General features: G+C 31.8%; 5 protein-coding genes across 5 annotated transcripts; 3 read left to right on the forward strand and 2 right to left on the reverse strand.

Moving 5' to 3' along the window:
• The first annotated feature begins 103 nt into the window (after nucleotides 1-103).
• On the forward strand, nucleotides 104-2,020 carry LOC131855674 (N-alpha-acetyltransferase 20). The gene is made up of 5 exons (XM_059206978.1): nucleotides 104-224; nucleotides 309-424; nucleotides 695-824; nucleotides 1,126-1,262; nucleotides 1,935-2,020. Exons 1-5 carry the CDS (start codon nucleotides 172-174, stop codon nucleotides 2,018-2,020), a joined length of 522 nt encoding a protein of 173 aa, XP_059062961.1. The 5' UTR covers nucleotides 104-171.
• Nucleotides 2,021-2,070: 50 nt separating this feature from the next.
• Nucleotides 2,071-5,631, reverse strand: LOC131855665 (protein crooked neck). Its single transcript, XM_059206969.1, has 5 exons — nucleotides 5,445-5,631; nucleotides 5,131-5,316; nucleotides 4,542-4,657; nucleotides 4,039-4,195; nucleotides 2,071-3,698 (listed from the first exon to the last, which is right to left on the reverse strand). The coding sequence occupies exons 1-5, from the start codon at nucleotides 5,481-5,483 to the stop codon at nucleotides 2,115-2,117; spliced, it is 2,082 nt and encodes a 693-aa protein (XP_059062952.1). The 5' UTR covers nucleotides 5,484-5,631; the 3' UTR covers nucleotides 2,071-2,114.
• A 1,079-nt stretch (nucleotides 5,632-6,710) lies between these two features.
• LOC131855337 (macro domain-containing protein CT2219-like) lies at nucleotides 6,711-9,320 on the reverse strand. The gene is made up of 4 exons (XM_059206594.1): nucleotides 8,770-9,320; nucleotides 8,088-8,180; nucleotides 7,543-7,618; nucleotides 6,711-7,134 (listed from the first exon to the last, which is right to left on the reverse strand). Exons 1-4 carry the CDS (start codon nucleotides 9,157-9,159, stop codon nucleotides 6,839-6,841), a joined length of 855 nt encoding a protein of 284 aa, XP_059062577.1. The 5' UTR covers nucleotides 9,160-9,320; the 3' UTR covers nucleotides 6,711-6,838.
• Nucleotides 9,321-10,397: 1,077 nt separating this feature from the next.
• On the forward strand, nucleotides 10,398-13,534 carry LOC131855373 (mitochondrial ribonuclease P catalytic subunit). The gene is made up of 4 exons (XM_059206635.1): nucleotides 10,398-10,531; nucleotides 10,618-11,419; nucleotides 12,244-12,627; nucleotides 13,183-13,534. The coding sequence occupies exons 1-4, from the start codon at nucleotides 10,486-10,488 to the stop codon at nucleotides 13,529-13,531; spliced, it is 1,581 nt and encodes a 526-aa protein (XP_059062618.1). The 5' UTR covers nucleotides 10,398-10,485; the 3' UTR covers nucleotides 13,532-13,534.
• Nucleotides 13,535-15,029: 1,495 nt separating this feature from the next.
• LOC131855315 (uncharacterized) lies at nucleotides 15,030-25,606 on the forward strand. The gene is made up of 6 exons (XM_059206573.1): nucleotides 15,030-15,212; nucleotides 15,793-15,973; nucleotides 16,726-16,870; nucleotides 18,992-19,209; nucleotides 24,132-24,293; nucleotides 25,395-25,606. Exons 1-6 carry the CDS (start codon nucleotides 15,092-15,094, stop codon nucleotides 25,483-25,485), a joined length of 918 nt encoding a protein of 305 aa, XP_059062556.1. The 5' UTR covers nucleotides 15,030-15,091; the 3' UTR covers nucleotides 25,486-25,606.
• Nucleotides 25,607-26,993: the final 1,387 nt, after the last annotated feature.

Here is a 26,993-nt window from a genome sequence, read left to right on the forward strand (position 1 = left end):
TTTTTGTTGTTTATGATTATCATTTTGTTGATGTAATATAAATTACATTTGGTAACACTGACAGTTAACCATAAAAAATTAAATTGTCCCCACTATTCATTGTTTATATTTATTGATATTATTATTTTATTTTCTCTTTATGAAATTGAATTGAAAAGACTAGTTAAAAATATGACTACTATTAGGCCTTTTAATTGCGAAGACATGTTAAAATTTAATAATGTGTTAGTGATTTTATGAGCTCATTGATATTTGTTACAATTTTTCTCTACTACAGTTATAATACAATAAATTTACTTATTTTACAGAAATTTGGATCCTCTTACTGAAACCTACGGGTTATCATTTTATACACAATATCTTGCACACTGGCCTGAATACTTTCAAGTTGCGGAGTCTCCAAGCGGAGAGATCATGGGTTACAGTATGTTATTGTTTTCTATTTATTCCGCCCAGGTTTTTTTTGTATATTTGATAGAATTTAAATTTGTTTAAATACTTGATGCTACGTAATGTGCTTCACTTTTTTTTAAAGTTGACTTTCAATAATCTCTTAAGATAGTAGTAGTAGTAAAATTTTGTATTTTTTTAGTTTTACAAATTGCGCTCATACAGGCAACAATTTTTATTTTATTTTTCTAACAAATAATAGAATAATATTTATAATGAACCTGTAAATAATGTTATTTTCCAGTAATGGGTAAAGCTGAAGGGCATGGTGAAAACTGGCATGGACATGTAACAGCACTCACTGTCAGCCCAGATTTCAGAAGACTGGGCCTTGCCGCTACCCTAATGAATATACTTGAAGATGTTTCTGAAAAGTTAGTTCTCAGTAAAGGACTATCCATTAATTGCATTACATGGTAAAGAGTGGGAGGGGGTCTACAAAGTGCAACAAGTGGGGTGGAATAGGTCTTAAATTTTGTGACGTCATATTTTGAGGTCAGGTCAGTTAGCCCATCATGATAAATTTACTAGGAATTTATCATGATGGTTTCCAGTGGGATATCATATGGATATTAATTTTTCATAGTATATTGCTATCAATAGTCAATCAGAAATCACTAATAATCATCTTACCTCTTACTATGGTTAATTGATCAAAAATTTTTTATGTTACAGAAAGAAGGCTTACTTTGTAGATTTATTTGTGAGAGTGAGCAACAAAGTAGCTATAAATATGTATAAAAACTTGGGATATATTGTGTATAGAACTGTCTTAGAATATTATTCAGGAGATCCGGATGAAGATGCCTATGGTAAATTATTTTTCTACTTAATCTATTGTATGACTTTGATGCCATTTAGCAATTTTTGTATTTATGACTATGAATGTATCATGTTATCATCACTACATAGTATAAAACAAAGTCACTTTCACTGTCTGTCTGTCCCTGTGTATGCTTAAAAACTATGCAATGGATTTTGAAGTGTTTTTTTAATAGATAGAGTGATTCATGAGGAAGGTTTATATATATAATACAGTACACCCGTGCGAAGCTAGGGCGAGTAGCTAGTTACAATAATATGTTAATATAGTAGTGGATACTGCCTCGATTTGCTGAGCCACCTACAAGCTTATTAAGTTCACACTATCCAGTGTTTTGAACTGGAATATTAAAACAAGTTGTATTTTGTAATTACTTAATACTAGCTGAATTCTATGAATCTCGGATTTTTCCTGCTGATTATATATATAAGTGAATGTAGGCTATTTATAGTATACATAATATATAAAAAATCATGTATATATTAGTAGTATAAATATTAAAGATTATTGTTTATAGTAAAAAAGATATATTACTATAAAATTAACTATGTACAAATTGTAATATGACTTGGGGGTATAAGTTTTTACTCTCGTCTTCCTGCCTACTGAAATAGGTCAACCTTATTATTCCTCGTTCTTAGGGATTTTCTTTTTTTTATAGATATGAGAAAAGCATGTTCCCGAGATGTAAATAAGAAGTCAGTTATACCTCTAACACATCCTGTGCGGCCAGAAGATGTAGACTGATATATATTAATAAAAATTATTAATTAATATATAAAAAATTATTTTTTAATTTACTTTAATTACAAAGTATACAACTAAAAACAGATAGCCTCATCTAGTTGCCATCATCTTCATCTCCTGTTGTGTTTTGTTCTTGTTCACCTGTATTGCTGATGCTACTTTCTGTGTCTGATACTTCTTTATGTTTTCGCCATTGTTTTGCTGCTGCAAGCAACTTCAGATTAGGCCTTACCATTTCGTCTTCAGGGAATATGTAATCAAATACTTCTTCCCAACCTTCCTCAATGCCACCTTCACTGATAATCTTCTGTCTCTTTTTAACTCTTCTAGGCATTTTTGTTAAAACTTTTTCAAGTTTTATTTCATCTCCTATTTCCGTTTCAAAATCTTTCCATGCTTCTAGCAGAAGTACTCTCGCTTCTTTTTCACCAGCACTTCTTAGACTATCGTTGGCGCGTTCATAGACCCGTCTAGCTAAATCTACATTCATATTATCAGCATTTTCTGCATTCAATTCAAATTTAGCATATGACAACCATACTTTAACATGAACAGTTCTTTCCAATAATCTCTCATACAGTTGTCTGGCTCTTTCTGTTTCTCCTTGTGCTACTTCAAAGTCAATGAAACTTTTCCACAATAACTCTGGCATATCCAATCGTGACTGGCTAACAGCTATTTCGTATATAGCTCTAGCTCTATCTATGTCCCCCAACAATGTTTCTAATTCAGCAAATTTAATCCATGTTATGCAGTTTTCAGGTCCATATTCCAAAAATTTTTGATATAATATCCTACATCTATCAAATTCTCTTAGCTGAATTTCTAAATCTATATACCCTCTATACAATTTATCTCTTGGACACATACCTAATGCCATTCCTAACATCTTCCTTGCTTGTTTCAATTCTTTACATCTTACTTCAAATTGGGCATACATTAGCCATATTTTGGAAAAGGTAAAAATTTTATGTGGAATTAATTCTAAACAAGTTCTGTACACTTGCCTGGTTCTTTCTATGTCCTCTGCTTCCAATTCTTCATACAGTGCATAATTAATCCATAAATAAATATAGCGTCTCCAAAACTGCTTATCTTTTGATGGTGGTACATTTGCAATGGCTCTCTCATATGTATCTCTAATATTGTCTATATTTCCTTCATTTTCCACTAATCTTATATAATCAAACCACGCATCATAATTTGTAGGATTCTCTATTACTTCTTGCTCATACATATATTTTCTTTTGTTAACAATGACATCCTCTATGCCAGATCTGTCACCATATTTCTTCTCATGTATTGTGTAAGCTTTATACAGCTCTTTGTTTCTATCTTTTGGTATGTGATCTAAAGCGTATTTGTAGATTACTCTAGCTCTGTCATGTTCCTTTTGGTTTTCTTCAAACTTTGCAAAGGCAATAAACAATCTTTCATCAAGTTCTTCATCACCAAAGAACTCCACGGCTTTTTCAAATACTTGTCTTGCTCCATTCACAAATCCATGGTTCTCCTCGAATTTTGCATATTTTATCCAATTCTTAACATCTGGATGAACCATGACAAACCTTTTGTATATTTCTCTTGCCCTTTCCAACTCCTTGTATCGTAATTCAAAATTTATATATGTTTGCCATGCCTGTTCATCTGGTTGCCATTCCATCCATCTTTCAAATACCTAGAAAGTAGCAATTTATCTATTATTAGATGGTAGTTTCAGGAAACCTATTACTAATATTTTATAATTATCTATGAAGAATACTTCCAGATGAAGATAAAACAATTGTTGCAAAGACAAAAACCTAGTTTCTTCTATTCCCATAGTTATAAAATATTAGTATAAAATGAACATAAATATTGAAAACATTGTTATACTTTTCTTGAAACAAGAAAAGTCTATATTGCAAATCATCATCATTTTTCTTCAGACGTCAATCATTTCTTGTTAGTTGTACACAACAACCAAGTACCATAAAGATTGCATTAAATTTGTAATATTTCATTTTAATTTTACATACCTGTCTGGCTCCGGCGACATTTTCTAACATCTCTTCCATGTAGGTGTATTTGTACCAGAATTGTGATACTCTCGGCAAAATGGTCACTGCACGATCCCATAAATTGCGAGCATGGTTTACTTGCCTATTCCTCATTTCCATTTCAGTATATTTCAGCCTGTAATTTAAAAGTTTTTCAGTCTTCATGACTTCTTTATAATAATAGGATCTGATATATTTTTAATAAGAATAGTTTAAATAATATAATAAAAATATCAGATTAAAAACAAATTAAGATTGATGGCATAATAATTTAACATTCCTTTATTGCATCAATGGTTCTATTTATGCTTATTATAATCACATACATAAATTTAGGTATACAACATGTATTGTGCTTGTTTTTTAAACATACTCACCACTAAGAGCCTGTGAACTTAATTATAATCTAAATATATGTATAGTATGAAAGCATACATTTACTGTATCATGATTTGGAGAAATTAATATAGTGTTCTACTCACCATAGGGTAACATTTCTATGATCCACATCCAAAGCACGCTCATATATTGAGCGTGCTCTTTGCACTTGTTTCTGTGATTCCTCCCACTGAGCATACTTAAGCCAATTCCCTATTACCTAAAAGAAATATAGATATATTTAAAAATAAAGGAATTAATAATAATAAAACAATATCACTTACCACCACAGATTATCTATTAATATTGTTTAATCATACATAATTTCTGTTTCTTAGGATATCAAATTGGTTAATTTTGCCTTTAAAAAAAATATTGATGTGAAAAAAAATAAAGGCTTGAATCAAAAACAATAGCATATTAGTATTAACTAATCTATAAATTAATTTCAAAGGTTTCAATCTCATAAACAAGAAACTGTGTAATTCTGAATAAAACAATATATGTGTGACTTGTTGCAGTTTATTTACAATAACATTCAGACAGGTGCTGTAGTCTACAGGTGGTTGCATAAACTTAATTAGGTTTCAAGTGCAATGCCAACTCTTAAAACATGCTTCTGATAGAATACAAAGTGTAATGAGTTTATTTGGTCATTGGTAGATTTCACTATATTATTTTTTTATTACTTACAAGTCTATTTTTACGGATATTATCTTCAAACGCTTTCCTCTTTCTGTGTTGATAATCTCTAAGCTCCTCTGGATCAGAAATTTTCTGTTTCGGAGGTGGAGGCAATATTTCGAGATCTCTTTCTTTCGCTTCTCTGAGCAATTGTTCAGCAGTAATTTGAATTTCAGCGGGAGCTTTATTCTTAACCTACAATTATGAACAACATATTAATATTTTCATCAGCGAAAAACAATAAATGCACAAATATATGGCTTTTAATTCATATATATATATATATGAAATATAAAACAGCATTATAATGTAAGGAGTGATACCTTTGCCACTTTCGGCATTTTAGTTGCTTTCCCTTCCATTTTGATTGTTTACAAAATTATTGTATTGGATGTTCTTATGAATAGGAATATGTTAACTTCGATAATCTAAGTTTCAATTATTTTTATAATTTTGCACTGAATTAACACAAGTTATTTATTCTTAAAAACAACAACGAATATAGAAAAAAGCTAAATAATATGTAAAAAGAAAAGAAAATTCGACTTTAAGAACACAGAATATATTAATGTTCTGTGCACAGAATACAGACAAACCTGAAGAAAAAAAAGTAGAGTGTTGCCAGAGTAAAATATCCGAAAAGTAATATATCATTCTCATACATTCGCGTTACATAAAATTTGTGTACGTGCATCACGTCGACATTATAAAAGAAGACATGTACGGAAAAGACTAAAATATATATAAAATGAGAATAATGAAAAAGACTTTTAAAATGAGATGTACTGTGGTTAAATTTAATGTTCTCTTCAGTACAACTTCTGTATTTAACAACGGCTTTTAAGGTACGGTAACGGTTTATAAGGTATTTTTAATAATTGTACTATAACACTATGCAAACTCAAATATTACAGGGTGAGGGGCTTGTCAGCATTAATGACATAATTACTAGCAGTATCATGTCGGTTGATCTACACGCGGTCCCCCGTCCCCTGTGGTAACCATTCCGGTTAATTGACTATGATGGGGTAATTGAGTCGACTTCATCCTTATCCTATCATCCTCCTCTGGTGCTCGCTGGCGTATATCTTACCTCAGGCGAGTGGACCATACCATATTTATCCTTTACGAAAACTCAACGTTACATAATAATTCTTTGAAATAGCATCTGGCAACACAGTCATTCAGAAGATAATGCTTATATATATTATCTGTGGTACAACAAAAAAACATAACTTGACATTTTACATGCGAATTGGAAAACCAAGTCTATACATAATAAATAAAATATAATGAATTGAATATGTATTATATTTTATTTATTGTTAGATAATAGATTTACATGCGATTCGATTGCGTGACTATTTAATTTGCGATTTGGATATTAACAGCGTTATTGTACCGGAATTTAATATGTAAATTATATGTATGAAAATTTAAATTAAAGTGAGATATATATATATATATATATATATATATATATATATATATATATATATATATATATCATACTTTAATTTAAATTTTCCGGTACATGTTACGTACGAATAAAACATTCAATAACACCATACTTTTCATAACTTTTTATTCGACCCAACAAAACTCAGTCTACATACGATTATTATTTAAACAATTCAGTCTATATCGATTGAGTGTTAATTAATAAAAATGTTTATTATTATAATCACTCGAAAACAGATGCACCATCATTATAATTCTATTCGTGGACAGGGAAATACATTTGCATTAGGGTTTCATATATGTCTACATCAACAGGCATGAAGGTGCAAAATATGATTCTTTCCACTCCTTCACTTGCTTCAAGATATTTCCTAGCAGTACTAAGCGCGATATGAGCTGCCAAGCGATTTGGGAAACCATATATTCCAGTAGAAATACAAGGAAAGGCTATAGTCTGCAATTGATACTTCTTTTGGTGGGAGAGACATGTTTCGTAACATGACTGTAACTTTTGGGCTGACCCATCCTGTGGTCCAACTGTATGGATAACATCTGCAAATAAAATTATAAAGTTACATGTATCATCTTATAGATATTTATTAATTAAAATGGCCACAAGGCTATCATTCTGATGGTTGCAGGTTCAATTCCACACAGGGTACAAACATTTGTATTTATGAGTATGATTGTGTGGTCTGAGTGTTTTCTATTCATACTATGTATGAATTCACAAATAAAATGTATCTAAGCATTCATCAGTTATCATAATATTTAGTACCCATAACACAAGCTCTGCTTAGTTTAGGCGTAGATACACATGGCACACATACATATCATATTATCATCCTCCACATGTGCTCCGCTGCAGGCAGGAATGGAGAATTCAATAATCATTCATGAAAAAAAAGTGTTATCTCCCATCAATTTTATGCTATTCTAGTTGCATAAAAAGATACTTACATTTCGCAGGTAAATTATACCCTCCTGTTACTTTCGCATCTCCTGTGACACAGCCTCCTAGAGTGTTACATTCTTGCTGAAAGAATAAATATATATTATTAAAAAAAATTGTAAACATATAATAGTGATTGCCATTACTGGATAACTGAATAAATAATACATATAATATTTATTATTCTTGATTTATTCTATATGGTAAAGGCTATAATGGAATAAAAGAGAAAGTAGACTGTTCCCCCTGAATTTTAGACTGTTTTGTCTCTATTAATACCTCTTAATTTTATTATATGCAGTGATTGTAACAGTTCAATATTTGAGGCAAATAAAGTTGATAATTATTGTCATGAAAGATTAGCAAATTTATTATTATATTAATTTACTGCAATATATAAGCAGTCCTGAAAGTAAAATTACAAATCTTTAATATTTTACTACTTAACTACAAATATATTTTTTAAATTTCAGTAATGTTATCAGTGATTGTGTGCACAATTTCTGAATAAAATTGTTTGGTACAAAGTAGTCACATATTAAGGAGTTACAACCTGTAGCAGTGGACCTGCCGAACGATGAATAGCCCCATCCACACCACCCCCAGCTTTCAGTCGTGAGTTAGCAGCATTTACTATTGCATCCACCTTTGGTGAAAAAAATCAAAATGATTAAACTTGTAAAGCAGTGACAATATTTCATAAAAATAGAAGTCAGGTTTACTCTCCCTATATATTATTTCACTTCCGACATATATTAAAAAAATCCAATATGAATGTTACACAGTACATAATGTAACAAGTATGACCATAAGTTTTAATTTTAAACATAATTTATTAGCTGTTTTTAGTGACTTTGTCTGCTTCCAAATTAGTGAAACAATCTATGTTTGTATTAATTTAATTAATATCTTTTCAGGCATTTAGTCATGAAATGGTATATTAGTATGCATTGTCTACCATAATACATGTACTACAAGTATTGATTAGTTTGGGATTGTCATAAATAATTTTGTGCAAGTTTTGGCTAATTGGCACATTTAAAAAAAAAGAAGATATATCTTAATAACAAAAATGTGACTGATCATTATAATAACAATTGTGTATAACTAGTATACCACACATATTATACATATAATACATATAAATATAATAGCTTGTAGAAACATTTCCCTACAATTTAATCCCAAAGCAATATTAATTATTATGAGTGTTTGATAGAAAAAATTAAAAGCACCTCCAGTTTTGTAATGTCTCCTTTAAAAATTGATACTTTCTTAGATATTTCTTTATTTCTAGCTGTACTAATTTGAATCTTCTGAAACTCAGTAAGGTCGTCTAATGTGTGCTTTTTTGATTCCAATTCTTTTTTATTCTGTGTTACGTATTTCCACCAAGGATCGACATTATCAAGAGCGATGTAATCACCCCCTTTGTAAAGCTTACGTTTTTCTTCCAAAGGTAGTGATAGAATATCCTTTTTAACATTATTCCATTTCGATTCCGAAGTCATATTTGCCAACGAAAGCAAGCGATTTTGTAGGATAACACTGTATAATCTAGGAAAAATGTGATAATTAGGAATTTGGAGTATAGTTTTAATGCTGTGATTTACCGCCGTTAACATAGCATTAAAAAAATTGCTTCGTTAATTCAACTTGATATAGATAAACATTAAATTGTTTCAAATGAAGTAAAATTTTTGAAGAATTTTCAAAACAACTGTGACCACAGAACACCAATATTCCGTGTGACTGTGATTAGTGTTGCAGACTTCCGAAGAAAAATAGATTACATAGACTTTTATAAACCGGAAGCAGACACTATATTGCATATAATATACTACTCAAGCTATACTGATAAACAAAAATTATTTTTTAGCTAATGGTTATTCGCCGATTCCTAATAAATAAAAAAAAATATGTGTGGATTTCCTTCTCTATGGTTTTCCCAATTATATCATAGATAGCATTAAGCAATTATTATATCAGCTTTCATTGGAGTGTTATGATATTATTTTATTATGGACACCATCACATATTGGTGTTTTTAGCAATGAAAACGCAGATTTTCTGGCAAGAACTATCACCAACAATGACATTGGCGTTGTCAAGGATGTTGCCATACCTTATTCCGACATTCTTTCTATAGTTTACAAGAGTTTTCGTCAAAAATGGATTGAACAGTGGCAACTTTCGCTAAAGACCAAGGGTAATTGGTTTTACTCCATTAACAAAAATATTCATTCCTCACCCTGGTTCACTAAATCTAGAGTTTATAAAAACCGGAAATTTTACACACTCCTTATACGACTTCGTTTTGGTCACGCTAGATTCAATAGTCATTTGTGCCGAATGAAAATAATTGATTCAAATGCATGTCAAGAGTGCAATAACAGCAGTCAGACCCTAAATCACATATTTTTCGAATGTTCCGCTTATAATATTCAACGCTTGGTCTTTATTGATAATTTACTGAACATTTACAAGAAACCGGAAAAAATCCCGCGCGACATCCAAGACATGCTAACTAATTTTGAAACATATATACCTATATATTTATACGTTACCTCGATATCGATGAAACTTTAAATAATTGATACAAGGATATGGACTACGGATAAGACTTAAATTTTGAACACGAATGAAAACATAATAAATAAATATACATAAGAATTGGCCTTTGGCCTCATCACTTGTTCAAATATGAAGAAGTTTAAAAGTAGACTAGGCTGTACGGTCTAAGGATCTTTGCCTGTTCCATCAGTGAAAAGGAGATGGACGAATATGGTCCACTACTCTTTATCCTCTACATACACAAAAAAAAAAAAAATCTCTATGGTTTTCAAATTATCAATGTTTTCTTTTCAAGCATATATTTTTAAAATAAATTCTCTATTCTATGTACTTTCAAATTTTAAAAGAATTTAATTTTATACTAATATAAGTGCACAATGTTTTGTACAGTGTCTCGCATATTATCTTCGCAAAGTCTTCCTTGTAAGAATATTTTATAAGACATGGACTGAAATTATTAGTGAAATATTATTAATTTTTAGAGGTTATATTTTTATTTTGATTTTCAGTTAGGTTCTCTTCACGAAACATTGTGAAAGTTGCTACGGTAGCCGGAAAAAAATATGCAGGAGATCAGCTAGAATATATTAAATCAGCAGCTGAGGAAGATATTGTCAATTGGTCAGATGTAAAGAAGAAAGCCTTAGCAATACAAGGATCTTTGAATCCTATGAATATAGATGCGGTTCTTTTGAAGTACATGGTTAATATGAGAAACATCGATGCCGCCCTTTCGTTCGCTGGTTATCTTAGAAATTCAGACAAAGAACTAAGTTTGGGGTCTATTAATAGTCTATTGCTGTTATACTACCATATAGGTAAGACAGAGAAGTTATCTGATGATCAAAAGAACTTCATATTGGATACATATAAAAAACTATATGATAAATACAAAGTGTTAGATTTTACGACCTGTGAAAGATTGCTTCATGCTTTATGTGTAATAGATGAATGGAAGAAAGCTTTTAAAGTCCTCGATAATATACTTCTTAGTTGTAAACCTTCACATTCTGCATATAGTACATTGATACAGACATTGTTTATAAATAATAAGAAGAATGAAGCCATGAAGTTAATAGAACAAAGTGTAAGTAATAATAGACCATTGTCAGATTATGCATATGAAGCATGGATTAAATACATTCTAAGTAAATATAAAGACAAGAAAACAATATTAAAACACATGGAGAACATTTTAACATTTGTTGCTGATAATATAACAACTATTAATTTAGAGACAGCTAATAAAATACAAGAACTTTACAGTAGTCAATCATGGGATGTGCAATTCACTAAAATTGGAAAAATGGAGTGAGTATTTTGTGCAGATTCAATTTTTGTTACTCTATAATTTAGCCAAAGTTGAAACCTATTTCATTGTCAGAAATTATAAGTTCATCACTAATGGTTCCTTTGCTTTTCAGTTTAGCTTATAATATTTTAATACAGTGGACCCGCAGTAATCCGGCACCTGTCTAATCCGGCCCCCCTTGTAATCCGACATTGTCTATTATTTGTTATTGAATATTACTTTGACAATATACTTCAGAGTGCATATACATACATACATATATAACATAGAATCTTATCACTGGATCTGTAATTTGTCGGATTACAAGATACTCTTTTGTAAAAAATTCCGGACTATAAGCAGAGGACTCTTAAGCAGCACTCTATAATCCGACAAATACGATGGTCCGACACTGCCCTGCAAAACGTTTGTCAGATAACCGGGGGTCCATTGTATATGTATATAATATAAAGAATCATCATTGGATCTATAATTTGTCGGATTACAAGGTACTCTTTTGTAAAAAAAATCGGACTATAAGGGGTCTTAGGCAGTACTCTATAATCCGACAAATTCGATAGTCTGACACTGCCCTGCAAAATGATTGTTGGACTACCGGGGGTCCACTGTATACATGTATATAATATACATGTATATTAAAATATTATAAGTGTATTTTCTATTGACATCCTGTTTCAAATTTCTTGAACCAATTTTTTAAAGTAACGACCCATGCTTTTGTGTTAAATTCATTAGCAATAAACCAACATAGTTTCTTTAAAATCCTATGAAAATAAACTGAATAACTCAAATTTGTAATAAATCTATAATAATTTTATTTCAGTGGCAAATGCAGTCATTGTTCAGAAAAATTAGAACCCTTACAGTTGACTGCAGAAGAATTTAAGGTGTTACAAGAAAATGTCAAAGAGAAATTGATTGTTGGTTCAAACTTGTTTCTAAAAACATCACCTGATGAGTTAAATAGGTTTCTGAATTTCTTAGACAAGACTGCACCTTACGATGTTGTTTTAGATGCTCTCAATATAGCATATGCTGGTAAAAAAGGCCCACTAGATAGATTCAAGATTCTGCATCATGTTGTGGATCATTATACTAAGTCAAATAAGAGAATATTATTGCTAGGGCGGAAGCATATGCTGAAATGGAAGAATCACCAGTTACAGGGCTTGATAAGTAAAACATGCAGTTTCTTCACTGATGATTTGTAAGTTGAACCTTATATAAATAGCAAGTAGTATCACCAACTAAATTGCCAAATTGATTTCAATGGACTTAGCCTACTGTATATTTAGAGTCATGGTTTTGATGTTGCAGCCTTTTTTTCTCCACAGACATATTCAGACAGTCTTGCTCTTATTAGTTAGTTTCTTTATATTATTATGTTAAGCATTTACAATAAAAATTAACTTAAGGTTTAAATTTAGAGTAAATCGATTTTGGCCAGTATATGTATAACCATTTTATGGATAGTACTATATTTGATTTATATAAGACTACTAATGTTGGAGCCTATGAGGTCCATGTTCAAGATAATACAAGCTGAAAACAATTAAAAAAAATATACCTGATCCATAGATCATTATGTATCCAGTAAGCACAAATAATTAAGTATGGAAACTACCCCTAGTTTCCATACTTAATTATTTGTGGTCTCACACATCCTAATGTTAGCGGAATTATGAAATAAAATATAAATTCTTCTGCAAAATAACACCTAATTCGATAAAATATTTGATACTACACATTCACTTCCTTTCAGGTCACAGGATGATCCATTTTTCATAACAGCTGCAATATGTAGCGGGCCCCACACCGATTTTGTGTCCAAGGATCTTCTGCGAGGCCACATTTTCCTCATGCAAGATGAAAAACTTAAACTGCTATTCAGGAAGTGGCAATGGCAACATCAGTGGATGGTTTTTGTAAACAAACAGGGCCGGATTGTGTTACGGGAGCCATTAAAATTCAATCCATGTGCGCAGAAGAACAAAGAGAGCTGGCATTTGCCATACGAAACTGAGGATACGGATGTTAATTCTGCGCCAATTAATGACGGAGTACCAGATTTGTCGCGATGGCTTTGTTTAAGATATAAACCAGTTAGATGACGAATATATAAATAAATTAAAAAAATATTGTGTTCTCAATAACATAACATACCAACACGTCTGTTATCTTCTGACAGCCTCGGTTGTCTAGCGGTTTAGCACACCGCTTTATTTCCAATGATTGCGGGTTCGATTTAACGTAAGGAACAAACATTTGTAATCATGAGTATGTTATGATTGTTTGTATCGACAGGTGGGATATCTTCAGGGGTCCATAAGTACTTCCGCGGGTTTGGAGTGCCATCGGCACACGCCCTCTACGGTCTAGTGAAGTTGTAAAGGCCAGCCGCGGCCAACAGCATTAGAGTAGTCAAAAAAAAAAACGTATTGTGTTTTTTTTATGGAATCGTAATATCATTGGTATTCTGTGCTTGAATTTCGTTTGTACAAGTCTAAATATACATTAAAGTAACTCACCTTTCTATTCAAAGAACTGGAAATCGGTGGCGAATTAGCGAAGATGTCGCGTAATATACGCAAAAAATATCCCAGTTGACTGGAGAATTGAGGGTCTATTGACAGTATTTGTTACGGTACGATTGTAAATAAAAATATAGTCACGACTGTAATAGCAAACGAGGTACTTATAATATAACTAGAGTGGCTTATCAAATTCTGTAAGCGGTGGAGAAGGAAGTAGATACAGGTATGACACACTGGAAGGAATCGGGCGAATAGATATACTTAATTTATAGTTATTACTCCACTTTTAATGTTAACGGCGACATTTGAAATCCAATTTGCGATATTTTTTAAGTATATGTACACTCATCGTAATGTTATCTTATTCCTAGAAAGATATCCCACTTTTTGACACATTTTTAGTTCTACTATTATGTTTGAATTCCAATATAATCCCCAAATATTTGTATCTTTAAATGAAATTAAAGTGACTTTGCTTAAGCGTAGTACAAAACATTACTGACCTGCGCGAACTTGCACGCCGATCAAAGTATGTGTAATATCGCGTATTTTTTTTAATGGAATAAAATGGAATGATGCATCCGCCTGCGTTAACGATATACGCTGGCTGGGCACCAGGGGGGCGGGATAAGATGAACCTGAGGTTGGGTTAGTCGTTCTTCAGTGATGTCTGTTCTGTTGACCATGTGCCTAAACATGTAATATTTCTGTCAATACTTGTGACCCTTCCAGTAGTTTACGTCTTTAAATAAAATTGATTTAAGTTCAGTGTAAAACAGTCTACGTCACGACTCCGCGTCAAGTGTACCTACGCGTTAATAATAAGACATGTAGCACTATACCAAATAAAGTTACTAATGTAGGTACAATAAATAGTACAATTATTTCACCGGTACTTGCTACCTAGATACTGCAATAAATAATCAATTATGTAGCGACACCTCGTCTCATTATATATAACACTACAGTCGTGAGGTGATACTATATACGCGCTACAACCGTATATAAAAATGGCTAGAAGTAAATCAATCTATTTCTGTAACTACTAAAAAAAAATGTAATGTCAGTGATTGCTAATATGCCAAAAATCGCATTGGCTTCATATTTTTAAATCCTTTGTATTTATATACCATTAAAATGCCGAAACCTAGAAAATTAAACGAGAGTCCTACACGAACAGATAAATCTAAAGGATCCAAGAATGAATTGACATCTAAATCCGATCAGAATGTTATAGTGATGAAAAATTTGAATTCAGGTAAATGTATAGCACCAATCACCGTAGAGCGATTCCAATACTTAGCAAAATTTGTGTTATATTTATCAAATGTAAGTTTTACACGCAAATTGAGATTTTCTGCAGATTAGGCAACCATAGTGTATGAATTTCAGTTTGATGATTTGATGGACGTGATTCAAATGATGGATGCAGTTAATTTTTTTTATACAAATGTGCCACCATTTGTATAAAAAAAAATAATGAACGGCAAAGTACATGGCTCATTTGTTAGTAAACGGTCACCGAAGTCTTGGATGAGTATAGTATAGTCCAGTAGTGGACAATTAAATGGCTGAAATGATGATGGATTTTTTAATAGTTTTTTGATTGCCGCGCCTAGTTATTTACCTCCAAGGTCGTATTATCATTCCCAGCATGGTTTTGCGCGCGGAATGTAATAATAGTGCATAGACACTGTCCACCATAGACACCAGATATTTTAGTACTACATCGATATACTGATTTGTAAACCCAGGTGTCTTCGTTCTGATCCAATCATCTTTTGTTTTCTGTGAGCATCATTTCATCAACATCTATAGAAATATACTGATTTTATCAGGCGATGACACCGGTAAGATATCTCCACGTGTGCGTCGCAATATGGAGCGTGTGGAAATGCTTGCGCGTCCCACGGCTCGCCGCTTACGCTCGCTCTGGGATGAGAAATGTGCAATATTACCACCCGAGCGAAGAGATAAAATCAAAAGCGCTTTAGAAGAAGACTATTTCCTGAGTCCGGAGTGAGATTTTCTGAACTGTTTATAATTACTATCAGTTAATCGATCACCTAATGGATATTGATATCAACGGGCTATTGACAAGCTATGAACATAAATCGGAGGTCTGATATAAAGGGCCAATTACATTAATTCGCTTTAGAACTATATAATCATAGGCTTAAATATGTACTTCTTAGTATGTTGCGACTAGTATTTATCACATAGATGTACATTCACACACTCTTAGTAAATTTACATTCCCAAATGGTAGTCCTTATGAATAATAACAGTAGTAAGGATTACCGTTATATTGTAACAACTGTTTGTATTTTGTATTATCTATTATTTGTTAAGTTACGGATGGATTAAAAACGATATGATCAGAAGCACTAAGAATTACAAGGATTACTGCAAATAGAGTTGAATGGTAGAACAAATACTGTATAATAAGTTCCAATTAATTAAAATTAATTAAATTAAATTAAATTAAAATAAAATAAATTAAATGACGATAATGAACCGTAATTACGTACAACAAACTTTCAGCACAATCCTATAGAATATTCACATTCATTGAAGAAAATTAAAACATCTATTTAATAATTAAGCAATTTAATAGTTCTATTAAATTGCTTAATTATAACATTAAATATAACAGTTCAATAATTTATTTATTGTTTAGTGGTATAATACATTACTTTACACGAGATCATCGGTAGGACGTGGGTTCAATACTCGCGCGATGTAAACCTGTATGCTGTATCATTGTACAGACAAACAGAACAATACTTCCAAGCTTTAGCAGAGTCGTCTAAGAAGTGGTCGGGTCCCGGCGGGATGGTCAGTCGCAAGGAACAAATGGATAAGGCACGGGAGCTCCGGCAGCGACAGAAGTGGCTTGTCAATTTTAGTGCTCAGGTTGATCTCATACGTATTAACTAATATATACTTTGTAGATACGTATAGTCTGTAGGTAACTATCATATTATTTTATCTGTGGTGTGGTACTAAGTAAAATTAACTGTAGATATTTCAGCATCCAAAGATACTTGCTTTTTAGTACTAGCTACTACTACTAGTAGTTTTTAAATTACTTGCTTAGTAGTATTATTATAACTGGTACCTACAGTTAGGCGTAACTGATATTTGAATGAGGTAAATGTATACATATATATATATATATATATATATGTATAGTCATAAGTTTTTTTTTACGGATGGATGGATATTTGAATGCTCCTGCTTACGCTACTGGTTTACGCTGGCGGGGCACGAGTAGAGGATAATAAAAAGAGCATAAAGTTAGGTCAGTTGTCATGTTAGCAAACAGGAATTTCCCACGACGGTTTCCAGGCAGAACCACGTGGAGGTCAACATTACAGGTGGTAGGTGGTACATTATTATTAGTCCATGTCATTCACATTACTAACAATCTTCTTTCCCCCGCATTATTTAGATATTGTTCACTTATCGTATATTTATTTTGCAGGTGGCATACCATTTATGCGACTATATAGCAAAAGGTCAAAAAGAGATGTTGGTCTCCAACAGGCTACGCAGCATCGCCGATGTTGTTTTGGAGCGCGTCGCTAATATATTAGGTTATAATTTATAAGTTGCAAAATAACTACTTTGACTATCATTGCATATGATGGTACGAAAATACACTAATATTCTTTTGCACAATACTAAATCACCAATATGAAAGCAATATCGAATCCATATTGCCAGTAATTCTATATAGCTTAAAGTTTGTTTAGTTCAACACGAAAATATCAGGTTCTGCAGGTTCGGATAAAAAAAATCTTTGTTAATGTAGTATTGGATAGTCCATTTATCGAGGTTGTTATATAACATCATGACCTATAGGAGCCAAGCATCTGAATTTTTTTCCAAAAATGGGGGACAATATCAGAACGTCATGAATATAATAAATGTTTAAGAATTTGCATTTGCAAGCTGAATACTCTAGAAATAAAATCTAATATTTAGCACTGTATTCTGCAAATAAATGATTACAATTGAATTATTTTTTATCCTTGGTAATAGTGCTCAGACGGATAAATCATATTACCAACACATGAAAAGGAAAATAGGTAGATACTCCAAGTCAGCGTGCCAGGCAAGGTCTGACTATAATTTACAGATTTGTTGATTGTAATACAAAATTAATTTTATGGGAGAGAAACACGAACATCGGACTCTGGTCCTAAATAATTGCGCAATTAAGATTGCCAGATGTTTGTGGAATTCAGTATCTAGAATTTGTGATACCTATATCAGTATTATTATAAATAGTCCTAAGAAAAGGTTGTTGTAAATAAAGCAATTGACAATAAAAATATTTAGGTAAAACTATATATATTCAAACTTAAATATTTTATCTATAAATATATTTAGGTACATTATATAAACAGAATAATACCTGGAATAATACAAGCAGATGGATTCATGAATACATCTGCTATGAATGTATTCCCCAATCGAAGTGGTGATCTTTTCAATTTAAATTTTTGATCGATTGGTTTTATCTTAAGTATATTTTATTTTCTGCGGATCTGTCTCTGTAGTGTAATACGAGAATGCTTTTTTGATGAGAGTGAATGTTTAATGATTATAAAATTTAAAATTGACGTAATCAAAATCTCTAATATCTAAATTGTAGCTAAGTACACTCTATCATCTCAGCTTAGACTAAAAAAATATTACATATGTTTATTAGTTACGATGCCACAGATAGAACACATACACAGACACATCATACTTACAGATAGAAAATAATCCGTACCCACAAGGGGGTGGAGATTGGGGCCTCGGGGAGAACCCCATTGCCCGGCATCCATCCCCGGGACAACCCTCGGGGGACGGGATTTAAGCCCAAGGCCAAGGGCAAGAATGATAAAATTCTAAAACTTCATACTAGATTAGGACATAAAGCGCAATAAACTTAACCTAAGACTAGTGTCATATTTGATAATATTTTTTGTTTATTTCTATTTGTTTTCTTTGCGTCGGGGTTTAAAAACTTTTCTTTAATAGGAGAGCCAAAGCCATCCCGTACACATCCAGGCCGCCTCGCCCGCTTTATGGTCGCCATCTCTGACCGCATCGCCGTCTGGATCGAGAATGCTGTCTATAGAGCGGATGCCTTCGAGCCCGAAGAGTGCGAATCTACGGATGAGCATATACGTTTGGATGCTGAAAAACCACTCATTTGTTAATAATAATACAGTTCAGTTTACAATAGTTGGTAATTGGTGAGTAATAGTTTTTAATCGACTCTATAAAGTGTTTGAATTTATGCATAGTATGTATGTTGGTTAATAAATTGATTAATATCGTACTTTAGTATGTGTACTGCGATAATGTTGTCAACATTTGGCACATTTGACACAGATCTCGATTATGTTATAGGTAACTTTTTGTAAGTTTTAGTTTTAGGCTATTCTAGCTTCAATTTTTAGCAAGGTATACCAAAGTATAATATAAAAAATGTTGTTTAGCGCCAATTAGTTACTAATTAATAAAAGAAGTTGCCGATCATCTTGCTTTGTAGCATATCTTAGTTCTCCGGAATGGCAATGCCGGCGGTACAGAGAATAAACCAATGCAGATACTAATAATAATAATATTATAATTCTATTATATTCTATTATATTTCACACAGCGCCATCTAGTCCCATGTTATGCAGAGCTTGTACTATGTGCATTTGACAACTGATAGAAATGCATTGATACATTTTTAAATACATTCATAATATACATAGAAAACACTCAGAACAAACAATAATAAATACAAATCGTCGATTAAATAGAAAACCGACATTTTTCAATTGCCTCCTTTTACATAAGTAAATTAAATTAACCACACCGTCTTAATCATTATCTAAATACTTTTAAAATGATATATAATACTTCTGTGTAAATTTTTGTTAAAATATTAAAAGAAAAAAAATAATTTAAATAAATTTAAAAAACTTTATAGTGTCATTTTTCTATTTAACAGACGAAATGTTTCTATATACAGTGAGAAGAATCAAACTCGCGATCATCGGAAGTGAGGCAGTGTGCTAAACCACTACACAACTGAGGCCGTCACTAATAATATACAATCAGCAATCAATGTTACAAATTCAATTCAATTCTTCATTACCCAGTCAATGGATTTATTATATCACTCACAAATGTCGGTAATATCTAATGATGTAATGCACAGAACAGTTTGCATCAGTGATTTTAAATAGATTATAGAGAAGTAGTCGGTGTACGTAAGTTGAAATAATTGTCAGAAGTTGATACTTATATTATGCTAGCATATCTTTCTAAAAATCGAGTATTGAAGCTGCTATAAATCGTTGCTGTAATGGTGAACTCTATTACCATAGACACATTTTTTATAATTTTGTACTACTGGTATGATTTCCAGTTACTTCCTATTAATTTTATTTAAACGTAAAATTAAGAAGATCATAGTATCTCACCAAGTATTATATATTACCAGATTTTCTTAATTTTACCTATAAATAATGACCGCTCATATAAAAAAAAAATATAATTTTGTTTAGTATAGCTACTAAACAAAGTTATATATTTTTTTAAAATTTAAAATAATAAATATTAAATGAGTGCATTTTAGCAGTAATCTCCTGTTACGTATGGGTGTTACAGTTCAGATTATATAGTATCAAATTAAATATGTAGGTACATGGACCTTTTTTAGTATCTTCATCAAAGATTAGAATGCAACACAATATATTAGCTATCAAACTCATTGTGAAGTATAAATATAAGTCTAAATTTAGCTGTAGTCTAAATAAAATACATGGTATAAAAATATGGCTGCCATAAATATTAATTGAATTTAGATAAATAATAAATAATTTTGAATATTTTGTGAGTTTTCACTGTTGAAGATATTTTGTTAATAATTTTATCTACATTCAATAACGGGATATTTATCTAGTTAATATTATTTATAGGCTCCTTATATTCAACAGAATTATCAATTATAAATAACAATGAAAAAAGTAAAAAAAAATTTCAAACAGTGTTTATGACCACATATTTTTTTTATTCTATAAAAAATAAATATCAAAACTAGTTTAATCAAAAGTGATAAATACTACTGAGTGTATTATAAATAAACCATATTTAGTACTAGTATTTAAATAATTCTATAATCATGAGCGTTCATTGCAGTAACTACATTATGAGAACCGCCTACATTTCAATCCAGTTTATATGGAGTCACTTAAATATACAAGTTCAGTAGATACTTACCTTGAAGCAGATAAACAAAGGAATAACAATGATTAAGGATTATGGTATAGTACACCGTTACAGATTAATAATAAAGTTATTATATAATAACAATTAATATTTAAACACCAGAAGGAATATTTTTTTTTTTAATAAAAATTGCCTTAATTTGGGATTTTGGGATTGGAGCCTAAGTTATTGTCGCAAATGGCATACTATTACAATTGCTGCTTATAATAAAAATTTTGAATTAATAATCCAAACAAAACGGTCTATAACTCAGAGGGGGCATAACAAAAAGTTATATAATTCAATGAGTCCACCCTCTCTGCTATTTGCTATAGCCTTTATTAGTAAATTAATACAATAAAAAATCAATAGCATTTAACTTCCAAACTGTCCTCTACTAACAAAGTAAACGTAAAAAATATATGTATATATTTCATTATATATGTTCATTGTACATATAATATTTTTTATAATATAAATATATGTCTCATGCCAATCGGATTCTCTTACTACCGGGCTGCAAACCTGTGATGCTGGTGTGGTTTTTATGAAGAGGAACAATTTTCCTCAGTCTCCATATTTTTATATGTAATAAACTAATGATATGAAATATAGTGCCAAATACTTATAGACATGAACAAAATCATCGTGGCATCCCGCATGCGTCGCAATTGCGTTGTAATAGAAATGACGCTCTGTATTTCTTCGCATCATATCGTGAGTGGGTGTATGTATATATCTTCTGAAATCTGATAATTATTTTAAAATATTTATTAATATTAGTTTTCTACAAATTTATCATTATATTTCATGCTTAATACACTTAATAATATACCACATTTTAATATTTTATAATTGCTTACTCTCTCTATTTGCAAAATGATATGGGCCCAGTGTATTCCCTCTAGAAAGGAATTAACATTCCACTTCTTAAATTCCAAAGCAATATGCTTAGTTTTTTAGGACGTTTCGGAATGAGCTTTGCTTAGTTTCAATAAAATGTTGTATAAACTTTAGTAATATTATAGAGAACATACTATTACATACTAATATACTGCACCGTACAGAGCCGCAATCATTAAATCATCAAGTCATTAAGATGCTACTTTTATCAAAAATATGCATGATAAAATAAAATCTAATAAATGAGTACAAAAATGCCTTCGATAGCTCACATAGCGATAAAAATCACATACAACTTATACAAGATGGCAAAATGTAATGAAATTAATTCTTAATATGTCCATCGCTAAGTTTGATTGATGAAAACTTTCACTTTAGTAGGAGTAAATTGATACTAATTGCATCTAATTAATAAAATGAAGTGGGTCAACACAGTTCAACACTCGACACTGTAACCAATTGGTAATTTGAATTTACGTCACATAATTTTACTATTGGTTCTAATTATTTAACTTTATAAAATTCTCGTATCACAATGTTGTTACCATACTCCTCCGAAACGGCTTTACCGATTTTTATGATATTTTGTGTGCATATCGGATAGGTGCATGAGAATCGGCCAATATCTATTTTTTCACACCCCTCAATAATAAGGGTGATTTACCCCTAAGTATATTTTTTTTCGTCGATTCTTTTATGATTATGATTGATTATATGATTATGAAAAAAGAACACACAAGAAACTCAACGTTCTTTTTGATGAGACAGCTTTCCGAACGGTTACTTTGTAATATTCATTGTTATGACTATTCAAAAGTGCTTAACATTAAGTTTATTTGAATAAAAATTTATTCTATTCTAGATGAACATTTTATTGAGCCTGCTCGTTTTTCATTTAAGAAATTGTTTAGTGAGTTTCGGTTTTGCTAAATAAACATATATTAAATTTATTTAAACGTAATTCCTTTGGTATCTTATAGTAAAATAATAACATTTCATCATACAATGGATGTAAACCCATGCCCATAAAATACCTATAGACTTTTTCTGTACGAGACTTAGGAACAGTAAGTTTGTCTTTAAATTATAGTATTATTATGACCAAAATATTTACAAATAAAATTATTACTATTAAAAAATCTGGATGATCAACAACAGTCAAGTTGATATCATGTTTATAATTAATACACAATGAATATCCTTTCTATTTTTTCTCGGTGACAAGTTGTTCTGTTATGTATTCAAATAGTGACCTTAGGAGGGTCTAGGCGCGCCTAGTATCCCTAAGCTTACCGACCTTCTACAGTCCTATATATGCAACAGTCTTCCGCTGTTTGTGATAGTCAACACTTAGAAGGCTTACAAGCAGTTCTCGTGGAAGCTAATCAACCAAATAATCCCATTCAAAATGAAATACGCTGTGAGTATAGTTATATGAGATATTGTTGGGTTTCGTGCCACAATGCAACAAATTGACCATTTTATATTTTAAATTAGGTACTACATATAATTTAATTTTATGAGCTAATCCTACAAAATAGGTAATATAATAATAAATAAAATGGAAATAGAAATTATATTAGGGTACACTAAAGAAATTAAAATTGATTGGGCTATGAAAACAAACTCAGTTTATTGATATCAAAAAAAGTAAATAAATTTGACTAATATACAAACAAAAAAATAACATACAAAATATAAGGTCTATCTAAAAATCCGGCGGTTTTAGAATTTATTCTCAATATGAGGCTGAAGATTAAATTAACGACCTATCTTCCGGTCTAGTGGTTTAACACACCACTTTACTTCGGATAGTCGTGGGTTAGATTCCTCGCACGCTGCAAACATTCATGAGTACGATTGTTTGCCTTGGTCTGCATGTATATTACCTATATAAAAAAACAGTTGTTTAGTACCCAACCAACAGTTGTTTATAAACAAGTTCTGCTTACCTTTGGACTAAATGGCGTAGAGTGGACTGCCCTGATAATAAAAATATTGGTTTCAGGCATCCTTCCTGTTGTGTTGCGTGGCTTTGGCCGCCGCAGCTCCGCAGTTGGTCGTCCCCGCTGGTGTGGTGCCAGGAGTGGTCGCGCCTGCTGGTATCGTCGCCCCCGGCGTGGTCGCCCCTGGTGTCGTGGGATTATCTGGATTGGTTGCTGCCCCCAGGGTAAATATTCTTTATTATTAACCACTTGATTGTCTGTAATATTATCTATCTGTAATTACAGACAATCAAGTATACTTTTTTATTTGTTAAGGTAAACAATTACATATTTAATGTACATCATACGGGTTGTAACACGGGGTTGAAGAGGTACAGACTTTCGGTAAATAAATTATGAAATCTGAAAAAGGTTTTAGATTTTGTTTCATCACATTTAGTAGTAAAACACGAAAATTTTGCCATTAAAATTTTACCTACTTGTGGTTGGTTGTGAGGGACATCGGGAGGGGATAAAAATTGGTGTGACAATTTATAAACTTAGGAAATATATGTTTTTTTTTTAACAGAAGAATGGTGCTTTTAATAGAAATAGGTAATTTTGTTAAAATGCGAGAAATAATCAATTTTCTCACTAATTGCAGTGAAATCTAACGTAGCAATGAAATTAAGAGTCTCAATGTTGTTCGTAAGAAGATAGGATTATTTTCCTTTTACGTAAATACCACAGACAGTGCTAGAGAATACAAGTACTTCATCTAAACTAATATTAGAGAGGGAGCGAATTTAGTTATGAGGAAAGACTTAAGAAAAATCTTAGTAATTTGTAAGAATTAACGTCCTATTCTCTGATCTATTGTATTCCAAAAGGAACATAGCATTCCATTAGAATCGATCAAGTTTCGGAGGATTGTCTGGTTGTTACAAAATTTATTGAAATCAAAGTTACTAATTTCATTAATATTTCAATTTCTTCGGTGGTGTAGCTGTTTAACACCTTGCTTTACTCCAGATGGACGCAGGTGCGATACCTCGCGCGGTATAAGCTGTCTGGGTGTTTTCTATGTATATATTAAAAAAAAGAATCTATTTATATCTATCTACAAGTTATGTAGTACCCATAACACATGTTCTGCTTAGTTTGGAACTAGATGACGTTGTGGTAATTATCCAAGGTATTAACAAAAATTTAAAAACTCTTACTTTCTGAATAAATTTTATCTAACAAGTCTCAATCGATATGTACGACAGTACAGTCCACAATTTAGATCTATAAATTTTAATGCTAAGTGCTAGTAATTGAAAATATCTATTCTTTTTTTTCAGACGATCGTTGCTGGCCCAACTGTTATCAACGGCGTGGCTGGTGTTCCCGGTGCTCAGCTCATCGCCCCTGGAGTGGTCGGCACTGCTCTGATCTAAAGCCCTCCCTTCCCTGCTCCTCTTTAAATACACTGCCCCCCCAAACCCTACCAGACAATCGGTGCATACAATTAATCTGTACATAATGTTCTATTGACAAATTAAAAGTATTTTCTCTTCCAATAATGACTATTATTAACTAGTGAAACAAGAGATTTGACTAAAGATATTCTAACAATCGTTAGATTAATAAATTTTATATCTAGATACAATTGATACTTAGATATAATTATAATAATAATGTCGCTGTTTTATTTTCTTTCGGACTACTCTAATGTTGTTGGCTGCAGCTGGCCTATACAGCTTCACCAAACGATAAATGTCGCTGCAAACGCCAGCTTCTGTATTCATACATCTGACGGCCTCGGTGGTCTAGCGGTTTAGCACTCCGCCTTACTTCCGATGGTGGCGGATTCGATTCCTCACACAGTACAAACATTTGTATTAATGAGTGTGGTTGTTAGTATCGGTCTGCTGTTTTCTATGTATATTATGTATGTACATATTTACAAACTGCACTTTCATTTTAGCGTGTCGAAATGAAGCATTAGCAGGCCACGAAGTAGGACACTCCATGAGAAAACTGTCATCGATTTCGAGTCGCCTGAAAAAGTATCTGCTGTTCATGGAAACAAAGTCGAAAAAAGTTAAATACATTCTTTTGTAATATCAGTTGTCTAGTACCCAAACACAAGATCTTGGCTTGCTAGCTTGGGACTAGGTGACGCTGTGTGAAATGTCCTGAGATATTATTCTATTACTAGTGTAGTTATGTAATATTATCTTATCTGTGCTATTACGAAAATTTTTAAGAAAAAAATAAAGGATATCTAGGGAATGCAATCCCGACTCGAGATTGCAAATTCGAGATCCCGGAATTTTCGGGATCCCGTCTATATTTAAAAAACATGTTGAATTCAGATGACTGAAAAAGCTAATAACTGCTTGTTTGTGATAGTGAGGTTAACTAAAATAACATATTACTCGAAAGAAAATAAAAACCTTTATTCTTTAATCTTACCAACTAAATAATAATCAGGTTGTAAGGAAATTAACGTAGGTAAATTAGGTAATCAAAACAATAAGCTTATTTCAAGGGAATTAGGAAAAAGGATCAGGTTGTCAAGGAAATTGCGTAGGTAAATTAGGTAATCAAAACAATAAGGAATTAGGAAAAAGGAGGAGTGATTTTGAAAATGACTCCTTAAAAAACAAAGGGTATTAATAGTTCCATCTGCTAAACGGCATCTAATGTCCGTTGCAATGTACCCCGCTGCTGAGAATGCCCTCTCCGACTCAACGCTAGTTGGCAACAGCGTGGCGAAGCAATTATATGCAAACTGCAAAAATCGCCCCCTTGTTCCTCCACACTCAAACAAATCCATTTCTTTTTTAATGGTAGATTCTAATTTGTCTAAGCTCGTGGACGTGGATATACGTACAAAAGGACTTTTAGAAGCTCGCAGAGTTTCTTCTAATTCCTCTTGAAGCGATTTATTAGTT

This window comes from Achroia grisella, unplaced genomic scaffold (genome assembly GCF_030625045.1).
Source record: "Achroia grisella isolate CSIRO2021 unplaced genomic scaffold, CSIRO_AGI_Agris_v1 utg1062, whole genome shotgun sequence".
NCBI lineage: Eukaryota > Metazoa > Arthropoda > Insecta > Lepidoptera > Pyralidae > Achroia > Achroia grisella.